This window comes from Pelobates fuscus, chromosome 2 (genome assembly GCF_036172605.1).
Source record: "Pelobates fuscus isolate aPelFus1 chromosome 2, aPelFus1.pri, whole genome shotgun sequence".
NCBI classification, from domain to species: Eukaryota; Metazoa; Chordata; class Amphibia; order Anura; family Pelobatidae; genus Pelobates; species Pelobates fuscus.
The window spans coordinates 15,335,194-15,362,400 of NC_086318.1; the positions used below are offsets into that span (position 1 = coordinate 15,335,194).

Here is a 27,207-nt window from a genome sequence, read left to right on the forward strand (position 1 = left end):
GGTACGGATAGGCACGCGTGTGGCCGCAGCTGGTGTGCTCTGTGCTGTGCCACTTCCTAAAGGCCTGTGCGATGACACACAATGTACACACTCCCTCCCCGGCTTCAGCTGACTAGCAGATCACATGATTTTATGGGCTCATAGTACAGGAAACAGGGCTTCCAGTCAGTGTATTTAATCTGTGACAAGAAGCAGTCCTGCCGGCTCTCACAGTTACATGAGCCCAGCCGCAGGGACCCCAGGGCCACCACAACCACCGTGCGCAGCGCAGAGACATGGCGTGGACTTCGTACCAGCTGATCCTGGCAGGGATGATGCTAGTCACTGGCTCCATCAATACGCTGTCAGCTAAGTACGTTCCCACACAGATTGTTGTTTTCCTCGTAGTAATGAGGCAGGGAAGGAGCTAGATTTAACCGTTTCACTGCTGGTCAGGCAAGCTCCACTTCCTTTTTTGTATCAGTGTGAATTATTTTATCGTGTTTATCTTAACTCCGTCATGACCAGGGTACGGTGAACATATTATTATTATTATTGCGTGTCTTTGGTCATGAAGCGGTTAATTGCATTGTATTTATTGTGATCTCTCCCGTATGGCGAGGCAGAAGAAACACAGGCTTTTTTGGGAGTTTTGTTCACCGAAGCATAAACTGTGGAGACGTGACAGAGGAATTTCAAATTTTACGTCAAAACAGCCGAACTGGAAGAACTGTTTAACTCGGCGAATTCTCAAGGCTGGTGTTTTGGACAAAGGTTTTCATGTCCCTCGCCAAGTCTTAAGTCAGAAATTGTGATTTAAAAAATATTAACGCGGGTAATAAGATAATCCATAACTATTACAATGTAACAATATTTAGAGATTGTTGCTTTTTTTTCGCTAATAACGAGAATTTCTTGATGACTTGATCGGTAAACCAGAAATAATACACACAAGGATTTTACTTTCAGTTTGGCACATCTTACCTTAACTGACAAAATAAAACAAACAAGGGTTCTATTAACCATTGCAGTGCCAGATCAATGTGTAAAGCATTATAAGATTTAGAAGGTGGTGGTAATAATAATAATAATAATAATAATAATAATGGATAATATTACGAATTTGTTCTTAAGCTTATTTCCTATTTTGCATTTAATAGCGGTTCGCAGTGGAACATTGACATGAATTGTAAATAGTATGCCAAAATGGGTGCTCCTATGAAAGGGTTAATATAATTCCCTATTATTCCGAAGTTCTGACGGAACGTCTGTAGCAAGTCTAAGCATAGAGGGAGCTCTGCAGGTGTCAACAGTTTAGGCTCTTGTGAGTTATGTGGGAGGATCATGGAAGTTTGTGTTTGTTACCAGCTGAAGAAGCCTCTGAAGTAGGGAGGCGCAGAAACGTACTTTCCAACATCACAAGAGTTTTTACATTTTTGTTCATGACATTTAGTTTTTTTTTAATGAAAACCTCCCAACTGCCCTGGATCTGGCGGGTCTGTCCCTTGTCACAATTAATATTCTCTGGAAAGACAAATGTAAACGCTTCATGGAATGCTGTGTAAGTATATTCCAGGGAATGAGAGCTCCGGCAAAGCTCTGTACGTACTATGTACTCTCTGATACTAACCCAGCGAGCGCTACCATCACCAGTCACGCAAAAAGCCACCACTATCGCACCCGCTCCCACTCATGGGTTTATATTTCCTGGTTTTGGGAAGTATAACCCTAGAATGGTCCAGGAAATTTGTAATAAGTGAATTTTTATCAGTTCAATGAGGAGAAAGTGGAAAATGATTTCTTTCGTTGCTTGAATGACGTGTCGCTCGCAGTCTCTATGATTCCCTTTTTACATGGAATTCCCCGAGCAAGGGATCGGTGGAGATTGTAACCCATCCCAGAAACAGAATATAGCACATTCTGTGCAAAGTAATCTGCTTATTGTATTAAAATGAAGCTTTCTGAAGGTTCCTCAGTGCATTGGAGAAATGCAACTGCAGCTTGAATTTAGGTATTTTTTGCATGTGACTATTTTTAGTGGGATTTACCACTTACCCCACGAGGTCAGTGTAGATAATGCGCAATTCGTTGGTCGAGGTACAAATGATCCTCTCTATATAACAATAGTGGAAAGGATTTTATTCTGTGTTTTCGGGCTATAGGCCAGTGATGGCTAGTATTTGCCATTCTATCTATTGCCATGATGCTCAGCTAGCTATAAGGCTAATTATACTTTAGAAGAATCACAGTCTATGCCAGCTGGGGTGTTGTATTGCTGCCATCATTGGAATCAGCTAAACTAATGATTTGCCTGAGGATTGCATATTGATAATCCTACATAAACACAGACTCTAGTACTGTGTGCCAAAGGGACAGTATACTCCGAGATAAGAATTGAGGTGCCCTGAGAGTATCACAATAGCCAGGCCACTGGGAACACAGTATCACAATAGCTAGGCCACGGGGTACACTGTATCACAATAGCTATATCACGGGGTACACTGTATCACAATAGCTATATCACGGGGTACACTGTATCACAATAGCTAGGCCACAGGGTACACTGTATCACAATAGTTATATCACAGGGTACACTGTATCACAATAGCTAGACTGTGGGGTACACTGTATCACAATAGCTATATCACGGGGTACACTGGGGGTACACTGTATCACAATAGCTAGGCCACGGGGTACACTGTATCACAATAGTTATATCACAGGGTACACTGTATCACAATAGCTAGACTGTGGGGTACACTGTATCACAATAGCTATATCACGGGGTACACTGTATCACAATAGCTAGGCCACGGGGTACACTGTATTACAATAGCTATATCACGGGATACACTGTATCACAATAGCTATCACAGGGTACACTGTATTACAATAGCTAGGCCACAGGGTACACTGTATCACAATAGCTAGGCCACGGGGTACACTGTATCACAATAGTTATATCACAGGGTACACTGTATCACAATAGCTAGACTGTGGGGTACACTGTATCACAATAGCTATATCATGGGGTACACTGTATCACAATAGCTATATCACGGGGTACACTGTATCACAATAGCTAGGCCACGGGGTACACTGTATTACAATAGCTATATCACGGGGTACACTGTATCACAATAGCTATATCACAGGGTACACAGTATCACAATAGCTAGGCCACGGGGTACACTGTATCACAATAGCTATATCACGGGGTACACTGTATCACAATAGCTATATCACGGGGTACACTGTATCACAATAGCTATATCACGGGGTACACTGTATCACAATAGCTAGGCCACGGGGTACACTGTATTACAATAGCTATATCACGGGGTACACTGTATCACAATAGCTATATCACAGGGTACACTGTATTACAATAGCTATATCACGGGGTACACTGTATCACAATAGCTAGGCCACAGGGTACACTGTATCACAATAGCTAGGCCACGGGGTACACTGTATCACAATAGTTATATCACAGGGTACACTGTATCACAATAGCTAGACTGTGGGGTACACTGTATCACAATAGCTATATCACGGGATACACTGTATCACAATAGCTAGGCCACAGGGTACACTGTATCACAATAGCTAGGCCACAGGGTACACTGTATCACAATAGTTATATCACAGGGTACACTGTATCACAATAGCTAGACTGTGGGGTACACTGTATCACAATAGCTATATCACGGGGTACACTGTATCACAATAGTTAGGCCACGGGGTACACAGTATCACAATAGCTAGACCATGGAGTACACAGTATCACAATAGCTAGACTGCGGGGTACACAGTATAACAATAGTTAGACTGCGGGGTACACAGTGTCACAATAGCTAGACCACGGGGTACACAGTATCACAATAGCGAGAGTGTGGGGTACACAATATCACAATAGCTAGACTGTGGGGTACACAGTGTCACAATAGCTAGACCACGGGGTACACAGTATCACAATAGCTAGAGTGTGGGGTACACAGTATCACAATAGTTAGACTGCGGGGTACACAGTGTCACAGTAGCTAGACTGCGGGGTACACAGTATCACAATAGCTAGACTGTGGGGTACAGAGTATCACAATAGCTAGACTGCGGGGTACACAGTATCACAATAGCTAGACTGTGGGGTACACAGTATCACAATAGTTAGACTGTGGGGTACACAGTGTCACAATAGCTAGACTGCGGGGTACACAGTATCACAATAACTAGACTGCGGGGTACACAGTATCACAATAGCGAGAGTGTGGGGTACACAGTATCACAATAGCTAGACCACAGGGTACACAGTATCACAATAGCGAGAGTGTGGGGTACACAGTATCACAATAGCTAGACTGCTGGGTACACAGTATCACAATAGCTAGACTGCTGGGTACACAGTATCACAATAGCTAGACTGTGGGGTACACAGTATCACAATAGTTAGACTGTGGGGTACACAGTATCACAATAGTTAGACTGCGTGGTACACAGTGTCACAATAGCTAGACTGCGGGGTACACAGTATCACAATAACTAGACTGTGGGGTACACAGTATCACAATAACTAGACTGCAGGGTACACAGTATCACAATAACTAGACTGCGGGGTACACAGTATCACAATAACTAGACTGCGGGATACACAGTATCACAATAACTAGACTGCGGGGTACACAGTATCACAATAACTAGACTGTGGGGTACACAGTGTCACAATAGCTAGACTGTGGGGTACACAGTATCACAATAACTAGACTGTGGGGTACACAGTGTCACAATAACTAGACTGCGGGGTACACAGTATCACAATAGCTAGACTGTGGGGTACACAGTATCACAATAACTAGACTGTGGGGTACACAGTTTCACAATAACTAGACTGTGGGGTACACAGTATCACAATAACTAGACTGTGGGGTACACAGTGTCACAATAACTAGACTGTGGGGTACACAGTATCACAATAACTAGACTGCGGGGTACACAGTATCACAATAGCTAGACTGTGGGGTACACAGTATCACAATAACTAGACTGCGGGGTACACAGTGTCACAATAGCTAGACTGTGGGGTACAGAGTGTCACAATAGCGAGAGTGTGGGGTACAAAGTATCGATCTATTTAGAAATATTAAGCATTTTGTTTCTATTTAATCGTTTTATGCAATGCTCAATAAAATCCAAAATCACTCTAACAGAAAGCCTTCAATAAATAAAGCCATAACAGAGAAAGTTTGAGAAAACCTAAAAATCAAACATTTTAGAGATCACATCATATATGTAATTTTTACATTGCTTTGCAATACAAAATGGAAATTATCTCTTGTAGGACCCTAGACTTTCTCACTTTCAGTAGGATAGTCCCTATTTCAGGGACTGCTCCTATGATCCTGGATGGGGGACACCGGGGAACTGTCTGCGAGTGCGTCATTAGACGCTATGCAGAGGGCACTAGGACCATGCAGAGAGTGGGTCAGCAGAGCTCTGCACATTATTATTATTATTATTATTATTATTATTATGCACATGATCTACCCTGAGTAGGGCGACAGTCAGAGAGCCTGGCATGATTCGATGCCAGCTTGGCACGCCTATTCTGCCCAATCCCAATCACATAACTCCCAATGCTGGAGTGTCTGCGCATCTAACCATGTCTGAATACATGTCTGAATACATATTGTGGGGAAATAAAGAGTTAAACAGGACTAGTCTTTATTTATCATAGTAAAACCGGCAATGTTTAGAATTACGGTCTGGGTCTTGGCATAAAAATGGCTAGTCTGGGCATGATTCCAATTCTCATATAATGCACCCCAAAATATCTGTGTGAATACAGACCTTTCATTACTGCAGGATGTATTTACAAACATTCATTAGTTGTGATTTACTAAATGACCCACAGACAGTGAGCTAATTAATAAAAGTGAAATAAAGGTAACAGTTCTGTTGAGCTTCTTTTTCATTCAATTTAACTCACCATTTAATGCTCAGAGTAAAACAACTTTGAGTTATCAGAGTTACATCACATTCTAACATGAACTACAGTCTCCCTTCCAACACTGGGACCTATGAATTGGAAACCGGGTTAAGCGGGCATGAAGTAACTACACTTTCCCACCAAAATGGGCAGTCCTGCCTGGAGAGGGGGCAGAGATGCCCAGAGAAAAAGTGCTCCAGCCTGGTCTGACTGAATGCCAGTCTCCCATCCGGCCCCTGCATGCCATTCTCCTATCCAGCCCCTGCATGCCAGTCTCCCATCCGGCCCCTGCATGCCAGTCTCCCATCCGGCCCCTGCATGCCAGTCTCCCATCCGGCCCCTGCATGCCAGTCTCCCATCCGGCCCCTGCATGCCAGTCTCCCATCCGGCCCCTGCATGCCAGTCTCCCATCCGGCCCCAGCATGCCAGTCTCCCATCCAGCCCCTGCATGCCAGACTTCCATCTGGCACCTGTATGCCAGACTTCCATCCAACCCCTACAAGCCAGTCTCCCATCCGGCCCCTGCATGCCAATCTCCCATCCGGCCCCTGCATGCCAATCTCCCATCCGGCCCCTGCATGCCAGTCTCCCATCCGGCCCCTGCATGCCAGTCTCCCACCCGGCCCCTGCATGCCAGTCTCCCACCCGGCCCCTGCATGCCAGTCTCCCATCCGGCCCCTGCATGCCAGACTTCCATCCGGCCCCTGCATGCCAGGCCCCTGTATGCCAGTCTCCCATCCGGCCCCTGCATGCCAGTCTCCCATCCGGCCCCTGTATGCCAGTCTCTCATCCGGCCCCTGCATGCCAGTCTCCCATCCGGCCCCTGAATGCCAGACTCCCATCCGGCCCCTGCATGCCAGTCTCCCATCCGGCCCCTGCATGCCAGTCTCCCATCAGGCCCCTTGCATGTTAGTCTCCCACCCGGCCCCTGCATGCCAGTCTCCCATCCGGCCCCTGCATGCCAGTCTCCCATCCGGCCCCTGCATGCCAGACTCCCATCCGGCCCCTGCATGCCAGTCTCCCATCCGGACCCTGCATGCCAGACTCCCATCCGGCCCCTGCATGCCAGTCTCCCACCCGGCCCCTGCATGCCAGTCTCCCATCCGGCCCCTGCATGCCAGTCTCCCATCCGGCCCCTGCATGCCAGTCTCCCATCCGGCCCCTGCATGCCAGTCTCCCATCCGGCCCCTGCATGCCAGACTCCCATCCGGACCCTGCATGCCAGTCTCCCCTACGACCCCTGCATGCCAGTCTCCCATCCGGCCCCTGCATGTCAGTCTCCCATCCGGCCCCTGCATGTCAGTCTCCCATCCGGCCCCTGCATGTCAGTCTCCCATCCGGCCCCTGCATGCCAGTCTCCCATCCGGCCCCTGCATGCCAGTCTCCCATCCGGCCCCTGCATGCCAGTCTCCCATCCGGCCCCTGCATGCCAGTCTCCCATCCGGCCCCTGCATGCCAGTCTCCCATCCGGCCCCTGCATGCCAGTCTCCCATCCGGCCCCTGCATGCCAGTCTCCCATCCGGCCCCTGCATGTCAGTCTCCCATCCGGCCCCTGCATGCCAGTCTCCCATCCGGCCCCTGCATGTAAGTCTCCCATCCGGCCTCTATGGAAGACAAATTTTTACATTTCACTTGTTTTGACATAAAACTATTCATTGTCTATTCTAGTGTTTTTTTTTGTTTAATTTACTTTATTACTGTGACAAATTGACTTGTGGTCCAGTAAACCGTGCGGTGTGGATTGTAAACTGACTCACACTCTCGTCCTGTGTTGCAATTCATTTCTACGTTGCTTGAAGAGAGCTGAGCTGTCAGTTTATATGATGACAATAGTCATGTGAGGGTTTATGAGGTTAAAATGTCACGGGACTAAGTAAGAGATGAAAGACATGCACAGACTTGGTATCCTGCTGAGTCAGGTATTAAGTGGTTAAATATCACACATTACAGCAGCCTACACACAAATACAAATTCATTATTATTGATTATAGAAATAACACAATACATTAATCAATAAATAAATAAAAGACTCTGGCAGCCTGGTATCTGTTGATTGTGAAAAAAATCACTACAAACCTTGTTAGTTTTGAAAACTGATTTTGTTGGGAAAAAAACAGATATTGAGAAATCAACACGATCTCTACCCATGGGAAAATGCATGCAATGTCCTCTACTGTGATCAGAACTGCAAAGCGATTCTGGTGTGACTGGGAAAAAATATTGAAAGGAACAGACCACACACCTAGCACACGTTCACTGGCTGAAGTGCTTCATGTGTAAAGAGTGTGTACAATTTTTTTCATTTGGCAAAAAGTGCCGGGTTAGGAGGGGAGGGCATGCAAAAGCTGCAAAAGCCCCACATTGCGAACACCGCTGAACTTCCATCATTGTCTGTGTTCATTTCTTAGAAGAGCACTGTTCGGTGAAATCGTTCGCATGGATTAGGTGAACAATCTCTACATAACAGCTATGGAATACGTTTGGTATTTTGTTTGGTTTTAGACTCCCGAAATTGACCGAACGCTACCACTTTTCTTATGGAACTATTTTGGGCAGAAACCATGTGTGCGATTGGTCAAAAGTTGACTTCCATGGAAAATCCGAACCACTGAACCGATCTGAGTGATTTTTGGATATGATGGTCACTCAGATCAGTACTATACTGGGATGTGCCTCTTGAGGGGTTTCCATGGATCTGGGGGGTACTTTTGGGGTGTTTTAAAATTGTATGTTTTTCTGTACCTGGAGATAATTGAGTTTGTACTGTTCCTGACTCAATTATCCCTCAGGCACAAGGGAGGAGTTTACTGCGTGTATAAATTGTGAGTGCTTGCCTGCATTAAACATGTATGTACGTAGTGGGCATTGTATAGCATTCCCTTCATCCCCCAGAAAACCATAACTTACCCCTTCAAATAACGACAGACAACTTCTTGGAGAAAACAGGCCACAGCATTTATTAACACAACCAAATACTGTATAACTCCTTTAACATATAACAAAATAATAATTATCATAAACAATTTGCATATAGTCATACAGTAACCAAAGAAACCGTCCTTGCCAATCTAACTTCCCCAAGGCTCTCACCTCCCCCCTCGGCATAATAAAAACATCTTCCTTTTCAGGGCTCCCCACCAACTCGGTGGGGCCCAACCATAATGCTCCCCACTGGTCGACTTACAACCCAGTGGGGACACGTCGAACCTGGTACCTCCTCCAGGTTCACCATAAGAGACAGGGGGAGGATGAGACCCGGCCATTAACCCCCTTTTTCATCTAATCTACCAAACCATCCCTTATTTGGCAAGGACATGCCCTGCCTCGCTGTGACAACCACCCGGGCCCAAAGCAGCAAAGGGAGGGTGGGCGGGAAACTTGTTGCTGGCCCGGCTCCTAAGTGGCACTGAGGTCAGTGTGATCTGTCACCACCCACTTCCTCACATCTCACACTCCCACATGTAGCATATAGCCAATCATGCATCATCCATCCCACACTCATACTTGTGCTCCTGTCCGCTAAAATGCGTACTCTCCCTGGGGCCTGATCTACTCCCAGCATTAAGTCTCAGCTAATGTGTGGGGGGGAATGCTATGCTTGCTACAATTACTGCTATACAGCTATCCTCTCTGGAGGAGAGCTTTTTTTTTTTTGAATTCTTTATTTTTGCAGTGCATATGGTGATAACAATCAGGCACGTGGTACCCCAAAGGCAATCCGCATGCACATTCAAAACAGAGAGTGAGTGACATAGAAAGCATTAGGGTATTGTAGTACAATGCACTAATTTTATAATTATAAACGAGCTTACATCATGCTATAGGCATACTTTAGATTATAAGATAGCTTTTCTATAGCGGTATGAACAGGCTTGTGGTAACTAAAGAAATTCCTTAATATAGGTATGATACAAGATAATATTACACGTTAGTAGCTTATGTTATCCTAGCTGGTTACAAGCTTTTAAATGGTTTCCTGCATGGCTGTTCATCAGTATGGGCAAATGTATGACACAGTTGAATCAGAATGGTATATCACAGGTATATAAAAAAAAAAAAAAAAAAACATATTAGAAGGATAAGAATAACAGGCACAATTTTATATTGTAGGCAGGCTAGGTTCAGTATAATGTAACTTAAGCTATTCAGTCGAGTCTGATACCTATTACTCTGTACAGGAGCTGTCGAAAGAGAATTAACTAACTAGGTATACGTTTTGCAGCTTGCATGGCTAGCTAGACATAGAAATGATTAGGATAGCATTATATTACATCGCATCTAAATAACACTTGTTGGTAACATTTTGGGCATTTCTTAAGGCTGTAGTTTAGTGTAGATTTGGTTAAATCTTATTGTAAGTGAGCCTTTAATTGCTAATTCTGCATGGCACACGTCAGCCAGCTCTCAATGGTACCTTAACTCAGGGGGCCACCACAAAACAATAATACAAGGCAGAGTCCACTGTAGCTGCATAGAAGTGGTGGCGTGGCAGCAGTCCCACCCGCAGCACAGCAGCGAAAGTCAGCCAACTCCCATGGTTGGCAGGAGCGATGTGCTGTCCAAAGAGTCCCATGGAGCCTTGATGTCGTCGGTCAAGTGAGCTGGTGGGGCTCTGCCACCGCCCCCCAGTCCTCCGTGAGTACCTTGAGTGGAGGGGGTCTGGGCTTGGCGGCAAGTCGGCCTCTTCGCTCCCAATGTAAATCTGTAGGCTAGTGTCACACCCTGTTCTCTCGGTGCAGGGGTAAAGACCTTCTGGGTATCAGTGGCGGCTGTGCGTGTCCTTGGGTGGCCTATGCGTTGTGTCATCCTCCCATCTCCGCTGGCCGCGGGTTGAGCGTAGGCTCTCCAAGTATGTCGCTTCGGCTTGGATAGCGGGTGGCAGTGTGTGGGGGGTCTCATGGCATGTCGGGACCCAGGCTGGCTGCGTTGAATGCGTGGTCTGGGCATAGCCTTCAATCTCCTCTGCTGCTTCGCACCGGTCTGTGGCATAGTTGTGCGTATGGGAGCCGGTTTGTGTGCATGCGAGGTAGTGGGTAGTGGAGAGACTGTTGTAGTCGCCTGGTTCCGAGCCAGTGTGGCCCACAGCTGTGTCCAGAAATGGTCGAAGGCTGCTGTTATGCGGTCCTCTTGGGGGATCACGCCTGCCTGTCGCGCCAGTAGAGATTGGGTGGGTGTAGGCCCAGCAGCCCGGGCAGCAGCCGCCATCTTGGTGGGTGAGTAAGGGATGCAGGTAGTCGCGGAGGCTTTTAGGGTCCTGTGGCCCTGTGGAATGTGGACCGGGATAACCCCCGCCGGTCTATAGGGGGGGGAACGTGGGCTCAGCAGTGTGTCAGCCGGGTATGGAAGCGGCGGAAGAGCGGCCGTCTCTCCCATGCCGCCCATGTGAGTAGGCCGCATGTCGGCGCCGAGCGGGATATCCGCGTTTGAGGTGTCGATGGGTAGATCTCGATGTCCCCAGCTCGGTAGCAGCATTCAAGGGCCCGGATTGGGTATTGTTTTTGGCAGATTCTGCGAGTATTTGTCCGTTTGCTCAGGAGCTGTTGCTGCCCGCGTCCACTCGGCTCAGCGGTCAGGCCCCGCCCCCCAGCATTCTTTTAAAGTCAGTTGGATCTTAACAAATCTTCATAGGGGTTGTGCCATCCCCACAAAATTGACACAACATTATACCTCAGAGCCAGGACTGTAAGGCCCTGAACAAGGTGAGCACAATACCTATTCCAACTTTTTACATGTTTTAATTGACAGATTACACATTGGTTGAGAGTTGTGATGCTGCCTCAATGGGATCTAATTTGTGGCGAATTAGTCATGTGATTGCCTGGAGGAGAGCTTTTGATCACTGAGAGCTGGATCCAGGACTCGGATCCATGGTGGGAAGAGACGGCTAGACTCCAGCCAAGCTGCAGCTGCTTAGGGTCTGTCCCGGTGACAGCTATGAAGCGTGTTTGGCGGAGGTACCCAGTCGAGGTACCAGGCGGTCCGCCACAACACACTTCTATACTCACATTTATTGAGACAGAATGCACACAATGACACACAGCTATACTCACACTCATTGAGACAGAATGCACACAATGACACACAGCTATACTCACACTCATTGAGACAGAATGCACACAATGACACACAGCTATACTCACACTCATTGAGACAGAATGCACACAATGTCACACAGCTATACTCACACTCATTGAGACAGAATGCACACAATGACACACAGCTATACTCACACTCATTGAGACAGTATACATAAAATGACACACACTGATATAGACAGTATACACACGACACAAAACTATACACATTTTGACACACTGACACAAACACACACAGGGTACAATGGGACGGTCCTGATTTTTTGTGTTCTCTCCCAACTTTGTTTACTGGCTGCTTTTGAGGACAAAGGAAACTGTCCCCAAGAAGTGTAGCGTACGTGCATCATTAGAGGCTCTCTCGCTGCTCTCAGGGCCCCCTGCACATCCTGCCCTCAGCAAGCTAGTATGATTGGTTGGTTGGCAGAGAGCCTGGAAGTTTCCCCTTTCGAATCTTTATTTTGTTCTCTTTTTTTTTTCTCTCATGTCAATCCCTGTGATGTTATGTAACATCTGGTGAAGTGTCCTGTGATGTCATACAGAATTACGCTAATTAAAATGGCTGTTGTTTTATTTCAAGTAATGTGACCGTCCTGAATACAGAATCTCACACAATAAGACATGTGTTGGTTTTTTCCAATTTTTTCCAGTTAGTAAGTAAAGTCCTATAAAGTCTACAGATGTTGGGCTGGTAACTCAAGGTGCACATGGTTCCCCGTCCTGATCATGCCGTCTCGCTGGAGGAAAATTGTCAAAAACCCTGACTATGTGATTCCTCATTGTGACTGGAGCTAATTACTAGTCTAACTGTAGAGGCAGAAAGTGAATATTTAGTTCAGGAAATGTTTATGTTCAGCTGCTCACGTCATACACCTAATGGTATTTTTTCCACTTCTCTATCAGTAATGAAAGAGTCATAGGAAAGCCTGCATTCATTGCTTTATTTGTTATTAGAATTAACTGTATGCTGGGGTGTAAACAACGTTAACATATCTGCATCATCTGATCCATGATAAGTAAAGCAGTGATTAATCTGACTGATTATGGAGAGGAGGCCATAATCTCCAGCGTTTACCTGCTATGAGATAGGAATCATGGGAAAAGTATGTAAATCTGTGTTGAACGCCCCAGATGCGGGACACCAGGGAACTAAATATGGACAATGGGACAGGAACCTGAAATTGGGCCTGCGATCGCTGTACTGACGCGAATGACAAACAGGGATCCCAGAATCCTCAGTTTAGAAATGGAATACATGATAAAGAGTTGGCTGTGAAATTACATATCATTCAGATAGGAAAAGGTTAAAGGAACAGAAAAACAGCGAGAAAAAAAAGTCTGTCTTAAAAATAAACAAAGAAAGCACAGTGCCTGTTCCTCCTGCAATTTGCTTTATAACTGCGACTGGCAGCCACTTGTTTTCTCGTCTGACTGTGCGTACCGAGATTCCCAGTCATTAGCTGCGTGTATGTGGCAGTGTGTGTTTACAAGGTTGTACAGATTGTCGGTGTAACCAGCAGGGCTGTAAACACAGTGCAAGGCCCAGTCTGTGTTTATATGATATTTCGTTATCAGTCCCTGTGACGGCAGGGTAATATTTAGCTAGAATTACACTATCAGCTTCACAGAGCAGATACATTTCTGTAACATGAGTGGGATATTGTGACAGACGGCTGCACTTAGCACATATCACACTCCTCGTGGTTTTACTGGGCTTTAAATCTTAGGGGAGTCAGCCGCACTCATAGCTGAACTCGTAAAACCAGATTCCTAACTCCATATTGACAGTGTGATTATAATAATTAGCATCTAATATCACACCCCACAACATTTAATAACACAGGGTACTTTGAGTTTAGGGGAGGAGTGTAAGGGACAGGTCTCTTCTGGGTTATATTAAATGACTTATTGACCCACTGATACCAATTTACATAATAAAATATCATTTAAAACAAGGATCTTAGTTACATACACCGATTCCTCAGTCAATGTAGTTTAAAGACACATTACAGTGAGTATCATTGCTGTGGAGCTCTGTTATACACTCAGACACATTACTGGGAGTATTATTGCTGTGGAGCTCTGTTATACACTCAGACACATTACTGGGAGTATTATTGCTGTGGAGCTCTGTTATACACTCAGACACATTACTGGGAGTATTATTGCTGTGGAGCTCTGTTATACACTCAGACACATTACTGGGAGTATTATTGCTGTGGAGCTCTGTTATACACTCAGACACATTACTGGGAGTATTATTGATGTGGAGCTCTGTTATACACTCAGACACATTACTGGGAGTATTATTGCTGTGGAGCTCTGTTATACACTCAGACCCATTACTGGGAGTATTATTGCTGTGGAGCTGTGTTATACATTTTAAGCTCCAATGAAAGAGGGACAAAGGGTTTGGGGCCCAAAATTGGCACTTTCCCACCGGTAAAATGACACTTGGGAGGTATTATTATTATCATCTAGTTTCTGACCTTGAATAATGAAATCTAAACCCTTGCTAAGCATTCTGAGCGTGCTCCTATTCACACACTCTCTATATCTGCTGTACCTTTAAGGCTAGCCGAGCATATTAAGGTTAGACATATCTATGACACACTTGTTTCTGATGGATCATTTATTTTCAAGTGGAGTGTTTGAATACCACATTTCAAACCATATTGTTTTGAAGGAACACTATAGTCACCTAAATTACTTTAGCTAAATAAAGCCGTTTTAGTGTATAGATCATGCCCCTGCAATTTCACTGCTCAATTCACTGTCATTAAGGAGTTAAATCACTTTGTTTCTGTTTATGCAGCCCTAGCCACACCTCCCCTAGATATGATTGACAGAGCCTGCGTGAAAAAAAAACTGGTTTCACTTTCAAACAGATGTAATTTACCTTAAATAATTGTATCTCAATCTCTAAATTGAACTTTAATCACATACAGGAGGCTCTTGCAGGGTCTAGCTATTAACATAGCAGGAGATAAGAAAATCTTAATTAAGCAGAACTTGCAATAAAGAAAGCCTAAATAGGGCTCTCTTTACAGGAAGTGTTTATGGAAGGCTGTGCAAGTCACATGCAGGGAGGTGTGACTAGGGTTCATAAACAAAGGGATTTAACTCCTAAATGGCAGAGGATTGATCAGTGAGGCTGCAGGGGCATGTTCTATACACCAAAACTGCTTCATTAAGCTAAAGTTGTTCAGGTGACTATAGTGTCCCTTTAACTCTTTTTAACTCTTTCATTAAGGCTTAAGACACAACATATTAATTTCTATATAGAGGGTTTGTATTCACTAAATGTGGAAAGTGACAGACTGACAAGTATACACACAGATATTGGGGCTAAAGTGGAAGAAACTGAAAAAATAGCAGAATTAGAGAATTGTTCCAATTCAGCTTTTAGAGCTAGGACTTTGAATTCCCCTTTCACTTCTCCAAAATTCACAATTTAGATATTTGTAAAAACATTTAACTGATACTTTTAAATGTCTTCCTTACTTTTTTGGAGTATGTTTTCAGTCTAGTAGGGGAACATGATTGACACTGAAATATTGTCTAGTAAGGCTTGTGTTACCAATGGAATGAATGTGTTTAACACAGACTGTTAGAGTTTCCGAAAGATAGTGCTACAGTATACACTGATCTCCCACAACAGTGTATACAAGGGGGACCTACACTAATATTGTGTAGGTCCCCCTTGTGCTGCCTATGCAGCCCTGATGTACTGAGGCATGGACCCCACAAGACCTCTGAACGCATCTTGTGGTATCTGGCACCAAGACAATAGCAGCATATCCTCTGCAAGTTGTGAGGTGGGTCCTCCATGGATCGGATTTGTTGGTTCAGCGCATCCCACAGGCGCTCAATCGGATTCTGAGGAAATTGGAAGACAAGGCAACATGTTGAACTCTTTGTCATGTTCCTCAAATCATTCCTTAACAGTTTTGCGGTGTGGCAGGGTGCTGAAAGAGACCACTGTGACCAGCGAACACCATTGACCTAAAGGGGTGTATGTGGTCTGCAACAATCGCTAGGTAGGTGGTACATGTCAAAGTAAGATCTGCACCCGGTCATCCACATGTTCTAAAAGAAAATGTGATTCATCAGACCAGGCATCCTTCTTCCATTGCTCCATGGTCCAGATCTGATGCTCATGTCCCCATTGAAGGAGCTTTTGGAGGTGAACAAGAGTCCTAATGCGCACTCTGACCAGTCTAGAGCAACGCAGCAAGATATGCAGCAAACTGTGATGCGCCGTGTGTTCTGACTCCTTTCTATAATGACCAGCGTTACGTTTTTCAGCAATGTAAGCAACAGTAGCTCTTCTGTGTGATCAGAGCAGACGGGCTAGGCTTCGCTTCTCGAGTGTGTCAATGATCCCTGGGCGCCCAAGTCCCTGACACAGGTTCACCGGTTATCCTTCCATAAACCAGTTTTGTTAGGTATTAACCACTGCACCACTGCATACCTGTAACACTCCACAAGACTTGCCATTTTGAAGATGCCCTTGCCAAAGTCACTCAGATCTTTTCTAGTGCCCATTTTTCCTGCTTCCAACACATGAAATCCAAGAACTGATTGTTCACTTGCTGCCTAATATCCCACCAAGTGACAGGTGCCATTGTAACGATATAACCATTGTTATTCAATTCACCTGTCAGTGGGTTTAGTGTTGTGGCTGATCGGTGTTTGATAGTGCTTTATGAATACTAGCAAACTGATTACAATCTTAAAGGCATGTGGCCTCTCCAGCAGTGACCAGTCAACTTACTCTATCCGGTCTTACACGTTCAAGGTCTAGCTGACTGCCTCAATGAATATTTTTGTTCGGTATTTACAGATGAAAATGAGGGAAAGGCACCTCAGTTAAGAAAAAGGATAAATTAGTAATTTATTACACGTGAGTTTACAGAGGAAGAGGTTCTATTTCAACTGTCAAAAGTAAAGACAAATAAGTCAATGGGACCTGATGGAATACACCCAAAGCTATTAAAAGAGCTTAGTGGTGTGCTAGCAAAACCATTAACAGATTTATTTAACCAATCATTGTTAACAGAAGTAGACCCAGACAATTGGAAGTTGGCGAATGTTGTGCCCATTCACAAGAAAGGTAGTAGGGAGGAGTCGGGCAACTATAGGCCAGTAAGCCTTAGTTCAGTAGTGGGGAAAGTGATGGAAACCATGTTAAAGGATAGGATTGTTGAACATCTAAAAACACATGGATTTCAAGATCAGAGACAACAGGGATTTACTTCAGGGAGATCATGCCAAACTAATCTTATTGATTTTTTTGATTGGGTAACTAAAATTATAGATCAGGGTGGTGCAGTAGACATTGCTTACCTAGATTTCAGTAAGGCTTTTGACACTGTTGCACATAGAAGGCTTATCAATAAACTGCAATATTTAAGTTTGGATTCCAATATTGTTGAATGGGTAAGGCAGTGGCTGAGTGACAGGCAATAGAGGGTTCTAGTCAATGGAGTATATTCAAAGCTTGGACTTGTCACCAGTGGGGTACCTCAGGGATCTGTACCCATTCTCTTTAATATTTTTATTAGTGATATTGCAGAAGGTCTTGATGGTAAGGTATGTCTTTTTGCTGATGATACTAAGATATGTAACAGGGTTGATGTTCCAGAAGGGATAAGCCAAATGGCTAATGATTTAGGTAAACTAGAAAAATGGACAGAGTTGTGGCAATTGACATTTAATGTGGATAAGTATTGTATTGGAGTATTGTACGCAGTACTGGAGACCGTATCTCCAGAAGGATATTGATACCTTAGAGAGAGTTCAGAGAAGGGCTACTAAACTGGTTCATGGATTGCAGGATAAAACTTACCAGGAAAGGTTAAATGGATCTTAACATGTATAGCTTGGAGGAAAGACGAGACAGGGGCGATATGATAGAAACATTTAAATACATAAAGGGAATCAACACAGTAAAGGAGGAGACTATATTTAAAAGAAGAAAAACTACCACAACAAGAGGACATAGTCTTAAATCAGAGGGACAAAGGTTTAAAAATAATATCAGGAGGTATTACTTTACTGAGAGGGTAGTGGATAAATGGAATAGCCTTCCAGCTGAAGTGGTAGAGGTTAACACAGTGAAGGAGTTTAAGCATGCGTGGGATAGGCATAAGGCTATCCTAACTATAAGATAAGGCCAGGGACTAATGAAAGTATTTCGAAAATTGGGCAGACTAGATGGGCCGAATGGTTCTTATCTGCCGTCACATTCTATGTTTCTATGTTTCTATGTTCAATGATTCTAAATTACACAAAATGGAATTTTCAGCAAACTGAGTATTGTGGAAGATAAATAAAGGAGTTTACATTTTAGGCCCATATACATGGTTTAGAACAATTATCCAATTCAGCTATTTTTTTTAATCTTCATGCCTTTGTCTTGCAATTTGCAATTCTCTTGTCAATTTTCCACAATTCCCATTTGGTAAACAGGCCCTTAGAAGCAGTCAGGTTAGTGGTGTGTTACCCAGTGAGATGGGACATGTTTGAGACATGTTAGAGCCGGCCGGCGTGCGCAGTCAGCTGTCAGGTACATTCCAGTAGGCTCCACGCTCTATGGCGGGTCACAGCACCCGCTACCACGAAATACAGGTTTATTAGCAGCCATTGTTTCTGCTGAGACGGCTAATTACTATTTACACCGATCTGAATTAAAGTGTTTGTTTCTTTAGAGAAGGATGATTTAAAGTTACAAGTTCAAAACGCCAGTTCTGCTCAGTATTTCACAATTCTCGTGGTTATGTTTACTAAAAGAAATGAACACTATATATGTTTTGAATGCCATTTTGCTGTTTTAGCCCAATTTACTGTTTAGTGAGTAAAACCCTTGTTGGTTTAAGTCGTTAAAAACATCTAGTTTTCTTATCTAATACAAACCAGACATTTGTCTACTTCCCCCCTAATTTTATATCTTTGTATCTACTTCTGTTAAACATGTCCTGCTGTTATTTAAGGCCACAATGTTAACCCCATATATGTAGCTCTGTCACTTTTTTCCAAATATTGAGAAGAGGGTGGTGCAGTTGTGACGTCCCTGAAAACGAGCAGGGCCATTTGAAAAGCGGATTGCACACCAGGTTGACTGACAAACCTTGCCTTGAGCTCCACATGTTCAGAGCCATGTTAAAACCCCCATGGAGTGTGAGCAAAGCTAACAATACTATCATGCATTATGGGGACATTGTCACTGGTGGCCCTAGATGTGGGATATCAGCAAATCCGGGACAGGAGGAAATCCGATTTACATTCAATATAATTCCAAGGCTGTATTGCAAAATCCGCACATTGGCAAATCTCGAGAGCAATCCCTGGATTTTGTAACCGGAATGCCCACCTGGATGGTGCCAGTTAGTTTTGGTAATCATGACCGGGGTAATTTAGATTTTAGAGAATAACCCAGATTGTGTTTCCTCATACTGTGGGGCTTATTAACTGAATACCAAAATGTAATTAGTGACAACTAGCCAGGTTGTAATTATAGTGAGATAGAGAATTTTTCCATTTTACCCTGAATTAAATATGTTTTTATTTATAGTATATTTTATTACTTGTTACTGTATGTCTGATCAGAGGCCAGATGTGTTGCATTGTCTTTGTATGTACACTGTACGGTGATAATGAATCTGATTGGTGTACACTGCCGCTTGGTAACCCGGAGCTGATAGTGATATTCTCTGCATTGTAAGGAGATCAGTAAATTGCTAGCAGTAAATAAAGTCCAATTGTTACTGATTTCCTATGACTTTTGCTGTTTAAATGCTGCATGTCCTTTCTACGTGCACAGTTGTCATTCATATAGAAAGATGTTGGCATGTCACTATAAACATGTATGTGTCCTGCAGGTGGGCAGATAATTTCAGTGCCAAAGGATGCAAAGGTTCGGAGTCCCACGAGTTCCAGCATCCATTCTTACAAGTGAGTAACAAAAAGGGGATCTGTGACCAGGGTGCCCAGAGCCACCAAGTTTACCGGGACACAAATAATGTCATTATATTTGTGAAAACTCAGGAAAACAGTTGTCCTGCAGTATGTGTAATGTATATTCCGTTGGATTCTTCATTGCTTATTTGCGTAATCGTATACACCAGCTTCTGAATTCTACATATTACAGGGCAACCCTTTTCATGTGCTGCCCATCAATATTTATATATGATATGTATACTAGAAAACATGGTGGGTCTGGTCACCTTGTCTGTGATGGGTTGCACACTGTGCTGCAGAGACAGTTTCAATGGTCAGAAAATGTGAGCTTGGATATGCATAGCTTATGTGAGCAGTTTAATTGTTATAACTTTAGAAGAATTAAAAGTAGTGACTCTTGGATTTTGCAGCAACGAAATAATTGTTTATGTTGGTTAGAGCTATAACAACAGAGTGATGAGTGCGGAAATGAGAAGTGCATCAATTAGAAAGAGAAATTAAAGGAAGTTAGTTAGCCTAGTACAGGGATAGGCAACCTTCGGCTCTCCAGATGTTTTGGACTACACCTCCCATGATGCTTTGCCAGCATTATGTGTGTAAGAGCATTATGGGGGATGTAGTCCACAACATCTGGAGAGCCGAAGGTTGCCTATCCCTGGCCTAGTATCTATCTCAAGGAGTTTGGAGACAAATGGTAGTACAAAGACATGGAGGTATTTGGACGGAGAATTTAGGTTGAGAATGGGCTTTTTTTTAGAATTCAGGCTATGGTCGAATGCCATAAGAGAATGTTTAATGCGGATGGTTTTGTAAACTATAGTACAGAAAAACAGAGGATGTCAATTTGCTGGAAACTACCGGAATCAGCAAGAACATTCTGTTTGTACCATGGTGATTACTCCATGTTTAGAATCTTCTCACTTCTTCTTGATTGCTTCTGTGAACGATCTTACATATCTGTCTAGATTAAAAAACGAACTAACTAAGTTTAACCTTGAAAGGTTCATGTTTTGGGTTTGTGTTCCAGGCTGTTGGGATGTTCTTAGGAGAGCTGTCTTGTCTTGCTGTATTCTATATCTTGGTATTCAGAGATAGAAGATCTCCAGAGCCCACAGTTTCAACGTCACAACCATTCAACTCCTGGCTTTTTCTTCCACCAGCCTTATGTGACATGACTGGAACTAGCATCATGTATGTGGGTAAGTACAATCTGTGCGCAAGTATGTCATAGTCACAGGTAAACCATTCAATGTACCCACTTAGCGCTATCACAAGATCCGTAACAGCTATTGTTCTAATGGACAAAAGTTAAACAATGCATTTTATTTCTAATTTAACAATATATGGAAAACATTATTCTTAAGCATTATTATTAAGAAACAGACAGTAAGGGAATTTTACTTAATCTACATTTAATTTGTTGATACCTGTAACTTCTGGTTTAAATAAATAAACATCACTGAGCAGGCATGAAAATTACTTGTCAAATATCCCCTCTCTATAACTGTAACGCTGATAATTTATAAATGCTGGTAGTAACAGTGCATGGCAAGGGACTTAGCAGAGAGGATGTAGATTATGTAGATAATAAATAGGGAATTAATCAGTGTCAAGCCTCCAAACGTATGTCATTCCAACACTCAAACAAAAAAGGACACTGCCCTCAAAGAGATATGGCAAAAAGTCACCTTAAAGAACTTCACCACCTTATTTGCAGGTTACCCAAACAAGATACAGTGGAACCTCAGAACTCGAATGTTCCCTTTCACTACAATTCAGAAGTCGAACTAAAGTTTTGCTAAAAATATGTCTCGGTACGTGAACGATACTCGGTACCCGAACACATCAAGCGGCATTCACAGAGGAACACAAGTGTGGGAAAGCATGGGATACAAGTGTGAGATGAGAAAATATGGGCAGATGGACTATGTAAAGGGAGAGCGAGGAATATAGGAAGAGGAAAACCGGAGGACAGAGGGACACACGTGAGGGATGAAGATCTATGGGCAGAGGGACACAAGTAAAGGGTGAAGGGATATAGACAGAATGACTGTATTATGCAAGGAGAAAGAGGAAAATATGAGGAGAAGGACACGAGTAAGGAAAGAGGGACTGCGGACATAAGGATACAAGCAGAGGAAAGAGGGGTATTAGATATCTTGAACCTGATACTGTACAGCCATTTTATATGCTCTTGTATGTAATGCCAGAAGAACAGTTGCCTATCCCCACGGGGTCTGGAACGGATTAATCAAATGTCCATTAATTCCTATGGGAAATGTTGATTCGGTTCTCGAACAGATCGGAACTCGAACAGCCTTCTGTAACGGATTAAGTTCGAGTTCCGAGGTTCCACTGTACATCTATACACGTTGATGGTATGTCCCACTTGCATAAATTAACTAGAGCAGAGAGATCAAGCTCAACAAGGTCAATGGTAGGAGAAATAGAAATAAACATTAGACAAGCCATATATCAGGAATATCAGATACAGAATAAATGGCAAACAATCCAATGTCAGTAACAGGAGATCAGAAATTTCATAAACTAACTATTGTGCCGAACAAGAACCACACTGTTACTGATATTGGATTGTTTGTTTATTTATTCTGTATCTAATATTCCTGATATTTGACTTGTCTAATGTTTCTTATTATTTCTCCTACCATTGACCTTGTTGAGCCTGATCTCTCTGCCATCCGTACGTTAAGGCAGGTCACTGTAAGGTCCGGTAATACGGATATTCGTACATAATCCAGGCACCATGACCACTTCACATCTATAACGTGGCCATGGTGACTATGTGACTGAAAGAGTTGGGAAGAGAATGCCAGGTTTTATATACTCATGGCTTCATAAGGATTGGACCATGTCATAGAGGATCAACAGAAGACACAAGGCCAGTGGATTGCTTCTTTGTTCGTGCAACGCTAGATAATGTATAAATAGACGCACATGAGCAGTGTGCGGCTTCCGAATCAATGCCGGAGTGGTGAGAGAAAGCGCCTGGAATAGGTAAGCATGACAAGGTGTAACGCCACCTCCAGCAGAGTCATTCCTACTAGCCAGCCCAGAATAAGAGTTCCAGGCTGACTAATGTCAATTCTGTGCACAATTTGCATCTGATGCTAGCACGCACAGTATTCTGGTACCAGACAGACAATGGTAGCACAGCCTCCCTCTGTCATCCCACTGTCCTCCCTTCAGTCTGTACTCCCTGCCCTCACTCTCTGGCCTCCAGTGAGGGGGAGAGGCGTCTGTTGATGATAATCCAAACCAGGTAAGTTTTAGAGCTACTGTAACCAAAACAGTGTTTTTTGGAGTAACCTTTCAAAATATGTTTAACTTGTGTGCCAATGGTTACTTGGCTTATTTGGATCTCTGTTAGTCCATTTAAATTGCTTTAAAACTCACATGTCAAAATAGGAATTGCCAGACCTCTTAGAGCAGATACCAGAGTAAAGAAGTAGAGCAGCTACTTCTGATTGGAAATCATCTTAATATGACTCAATATGGAGCTGCAGTTGTAACTAGTTATTTCAACGTTAAGCTAACAATATTTCCATTGTGCTGTATACCTCTACTCACATATCTATATAGTTATAATCTTTATTGACGCAATGTATCGCCTGATGCCAGATATTTACTTAATTCGGAACTAAAATGTTTTTATTTCCAATTTTAAACAAAGCTTTTGTTCTTTTCATTAAGTCAAGATTCAGTGGGTCTGTTCAGTATCTCATGGGTAATTTATAATAATAAAAAAGGACAATTATAATTGGCTGAAATGTGTTCATGTTATAGAGCCAAACTGTACATTTACTAAGCAACTGATTCTATCATTCTTTTACCTTTCTATAGCTCTCAATATGACCAGTGCTTCAAGCTTCCAGATGTTACGAGGCGCAGTTATCATTTTCACCGGACTTCTTTCGGTGGCTTTCCTGGGCCGGAAGCTGGAGTGCAGTCAATGGATTGGAATCGTTGTCACCATTGGAGGCCTAGTGGTTGTCGGACTGGCTGACTTACTGAGTGGTCCTAGCAGTGGGAAAAGTCTCAGTAATGTTATTACAGGTAATTGTTGACATTATGTTTTATATAATTTACTGAGTTTTTTTTACATTCAGCTAGAAAAAGCAGAAGTTCTGAAAAAAATGATAAACAAAATGTTTTACATTTTAATTTAAGAATAACTATAATAATTAAAATATCAGATTTTGAAGCCTTCTATAAATGTAATCTAACTCTATCAGGAGACCTTCTTATCATCATGGCTCAAGTGATTGTATCGATTCAGATGGTTCTAGAGGAGAAGTTTGTCTACAAGCATAATGTCCACCCGTTGCGAGCTGTAGGCACTGAGGGTGAGTAGTTCCATCAAGATAGTAAGTTTGCGATAAAGTAATGAATGCAGAACTAAACATAGTAAACATTTTGGATTCGTTGCTCTTTTGCTTTCTTCCAGTTAGAAATTATAGGATGTATTTAGCTAAAGAAAATATTTTATACATGCACAAAAAAATAACTTGGATATTTGCCCCATATTTGATTAATGCGACAAATAGCAAGTGTCTTAAAAAAGTAGGATATCATATGTTGTACATCTGTTAATGCCCCAGATGTTTTGCCAGACGGAGTTTATCATTTGGCCACCATTGGTCCATAACAGGGTTCTCCAAACTACTGCCCTCCACATGTTGCGGAAATACAGCTCCTACGATTCTTTGAATGAAATAGATTCATGAGAGATTCAGCAACATCTGGAGGGACGGAATTTGGAGAACCCTGCACCTGTCTTGAGGATCCACTAACAGATGATTATCTCAGGATATCTTAGCTCTTACACAGGTGGATTCATTGGTCACTTTTACGAATATCCTCTGCAAGGCACAGATGCCTCCGTGTCACTGATGTTTATGGGAAGTGTGCAACCACGATTTATTATATTTACATGTCTGTAGTATAGAACAGGGTTGCCCAGAAGGTAGATACCCAGATGTTGTAGAACTATAATGCCCATGATGCTTTGCATGCCTTTGTAGTTTTAAAACATCTGGCGCTCTAACTTTTGGGCATCCCTGGTATAGAGGTTTATATCTGTACTTAAGTTTAAGAAACACTTTATTGTTTCAACCCACAGCAGTGAAAGGGTTAATTTAAGATTATTAATGTCTCTGCGTGTGTAGGTTCAATTACAAACGTCATAATATAATTACATGTTAAACGCACATTCTGTGCACCATAACCACTAAAGCTAACTGAAGTGGTTATTGTGCAAAGAGACATATACCCCCCTGGCTTGTGGTAAACCAATATCGAGTGGTTTGGTAGAAATGTGGCATTGCTAGCACCTAAAGACAAACTCACTTGCAGTGACTCATCAGTTAGGAATATGACTTCCTCATTAACCATCGAAATCTGGACGAGTATAGTGTGTATTCTAAAGGGAGGCTGTTCCAGTTCCTACAGTTTAACATATATACAGCCATGTCACTGCAATGTATAGAGAACAAAGCAGATATTTCTCCCTCTGGTGACTATTTTCACATTTACCATATCTTATTTTATTGCCCCTGCTCCTTGCGTACCATGGGGTCCAGCTATATAATTCTATAATCTCAGGAATTGCTTTCAGTCTAACATTATGAGAAGTTTCATTCATTCAGTTATTTTTCATTTATAATTCTGTTTTTGTTGTTTTATATTCAATGCTTTTCAGGTTTCTTTGGGTTTGTTATCCTCACGTTGCTACTAATTCCATTCTACTACATCCCAGCAAGTAGCTTCAGCAACAATGATCGGGAAGTCCTGGAAGATTCCTTGGATGCTTTCTGCCAGATGGGCAACCAGCCGCTGATTATTGTAGCCTTGCTCGGAAACATCAGCAGTATTGCTTTTTTCAACTTTGCTGGCATCAGTGTGACAAAGGAAATAAGTGCCACCACTCGTATGGTCTTGGACAGCCTCAGGACAGTGGTTATCTGGATAGTCAGCCTTGCAGTGGGGTGGGAGAAGTTCCACGCTCTTCAGATCCTAGGCTTTGTTGTTCTCTTGGTGGGAACTGCTCTCTACAATGGCCTTCATAAACCCCTGATGTGTGGAAGATGTCGGGAACAAAGTGAAGAGACTGAGAGACTGCTGAATGAAGATCAGGCAGCCATCAATGCAGCAACTTGATTTTAAATTAGACAGAGAGAGATGACATGAACCAATTATGTTCAGGACTCTTAAAATGTTAAAATATTGTTTGAAGAACACAACATTGTCTATCTGACCCAGCTGACACTAAATGTGTTTCTTCGATTATCACAGTAATTTTTTGGATTCACAATGGTTGAAGTATTATGGAAAGTTAACAAATGGTTGAGAACTCTACATGACATGAAGTTACCATGGATACTGGGAAGCATACAATGTTGTTGGTCCTTTATAAAGGAGATTTTATTGTTTTTTTTTACACTTTTTAAATTACTTTTATCTAATTTGAGGAAAGTCTAGGGCACCTATTGGTGTTCTGTTCACACATACATTGGGTTCATTAAGGTCACTGTGAATGAATATTTTGCACCACTGGTAATGCCGACGAGGTGACCCCAGTGTAAAGCACATCAAAAGGGAACATATATCATTGCAAATAATTGATGGGGTTACAGATACATCAAACATGTGTAGATGTGAACACAGAGGGCTGAAAAAGTAAAAATCAATACGTTTATTTGGGTGTAACATGCATTCCCAGACCTTGTGAGATGCTTACCCTGCTGACATCGCCAAAGCATGCCCTTCTGCCTTTTATATCTATTTGTCTTGCATTCCCTCCATTAAATTCCTAATGTTGATAATGATTGTAGCTTTTTCTATGTTTGTTCTGACGAAATAAGGAAGTGAAATAGTTCCATTTGAAAATCATTTCATGAGTAATTATTGAAATGAAAAATGTCACAAATTCCAAGTTAATTCAAAGTGAATTTCAAATTTAAGGCCAAAAAAAGCTGATTCAGAAACCCTATGTGACTATTTTGGTCTAAAATTTTAAGTTCACTTAAAATTCTCACTTTAGTAAAAAAAACCTGTAAGTCCTTTCTGCCTTATTTGAAGCAGATCATCAGAAGGACTTTGAATTGATGCAAAAAAATGTCTAATGGATAGTCTGCAACTAGTCAGGTAGAGACAAGTAAACATAGAAACATA

General features: G+C 42.8%; 1 protein-coding gene across 1 annotated transcript; it reads left to right on the forward strand.

The window, feature by feature from the left end:
- SLC35F6 (solute carrier family 35 member F6) lies at nucleotides 1-26,858 on the forward strand. Its single transcript, XM_063440785.1, has 6 exons — nucleotides 1-352; nucleotides 19,938-20,010; nucleotides 21,044-21,215; nucleotides 23,878-24,090; nucleotides 24,270-24,380; nucleotides 25,736-26,858. Exons 1-6 carry the CDS (start codon nucleotides 276-278, stop codon nucleotides 26,191-26,193), a joined length of 1,104 nt encoding a protein of 367 aa, XP_063296855.1. The 5' UTR covers nucleotides 1-275; the 3' UTR covers nucleotides 26,194-26,858.
- The last annotated feature ends 349 nt before the right edge of the window (nucleotides 26,859-27,207 follow it).

Coding starts and splice junctions, on each gene's coding strand:
- SLC35F6 (XM_063440785.1), top strand. CDS start 276: ATGGCGTGGACTTCGTACCAGCTGATCCTGGCAGGGATGATGCTAGTC. Junction 21,216..23,877: donor AACTAGCATCATGTATGTGG/GTAAGTACAATC, acceptor ACCTTTCTATAG/CTCTCAATATGACCAGTGCT. Junction 24,091..24,269: donor TCTCAGTAATGTTATTACAG/GTAATTGTTGAC, acceptor TAACTCTATCAG/GAGACCTTCTTATCATCATG.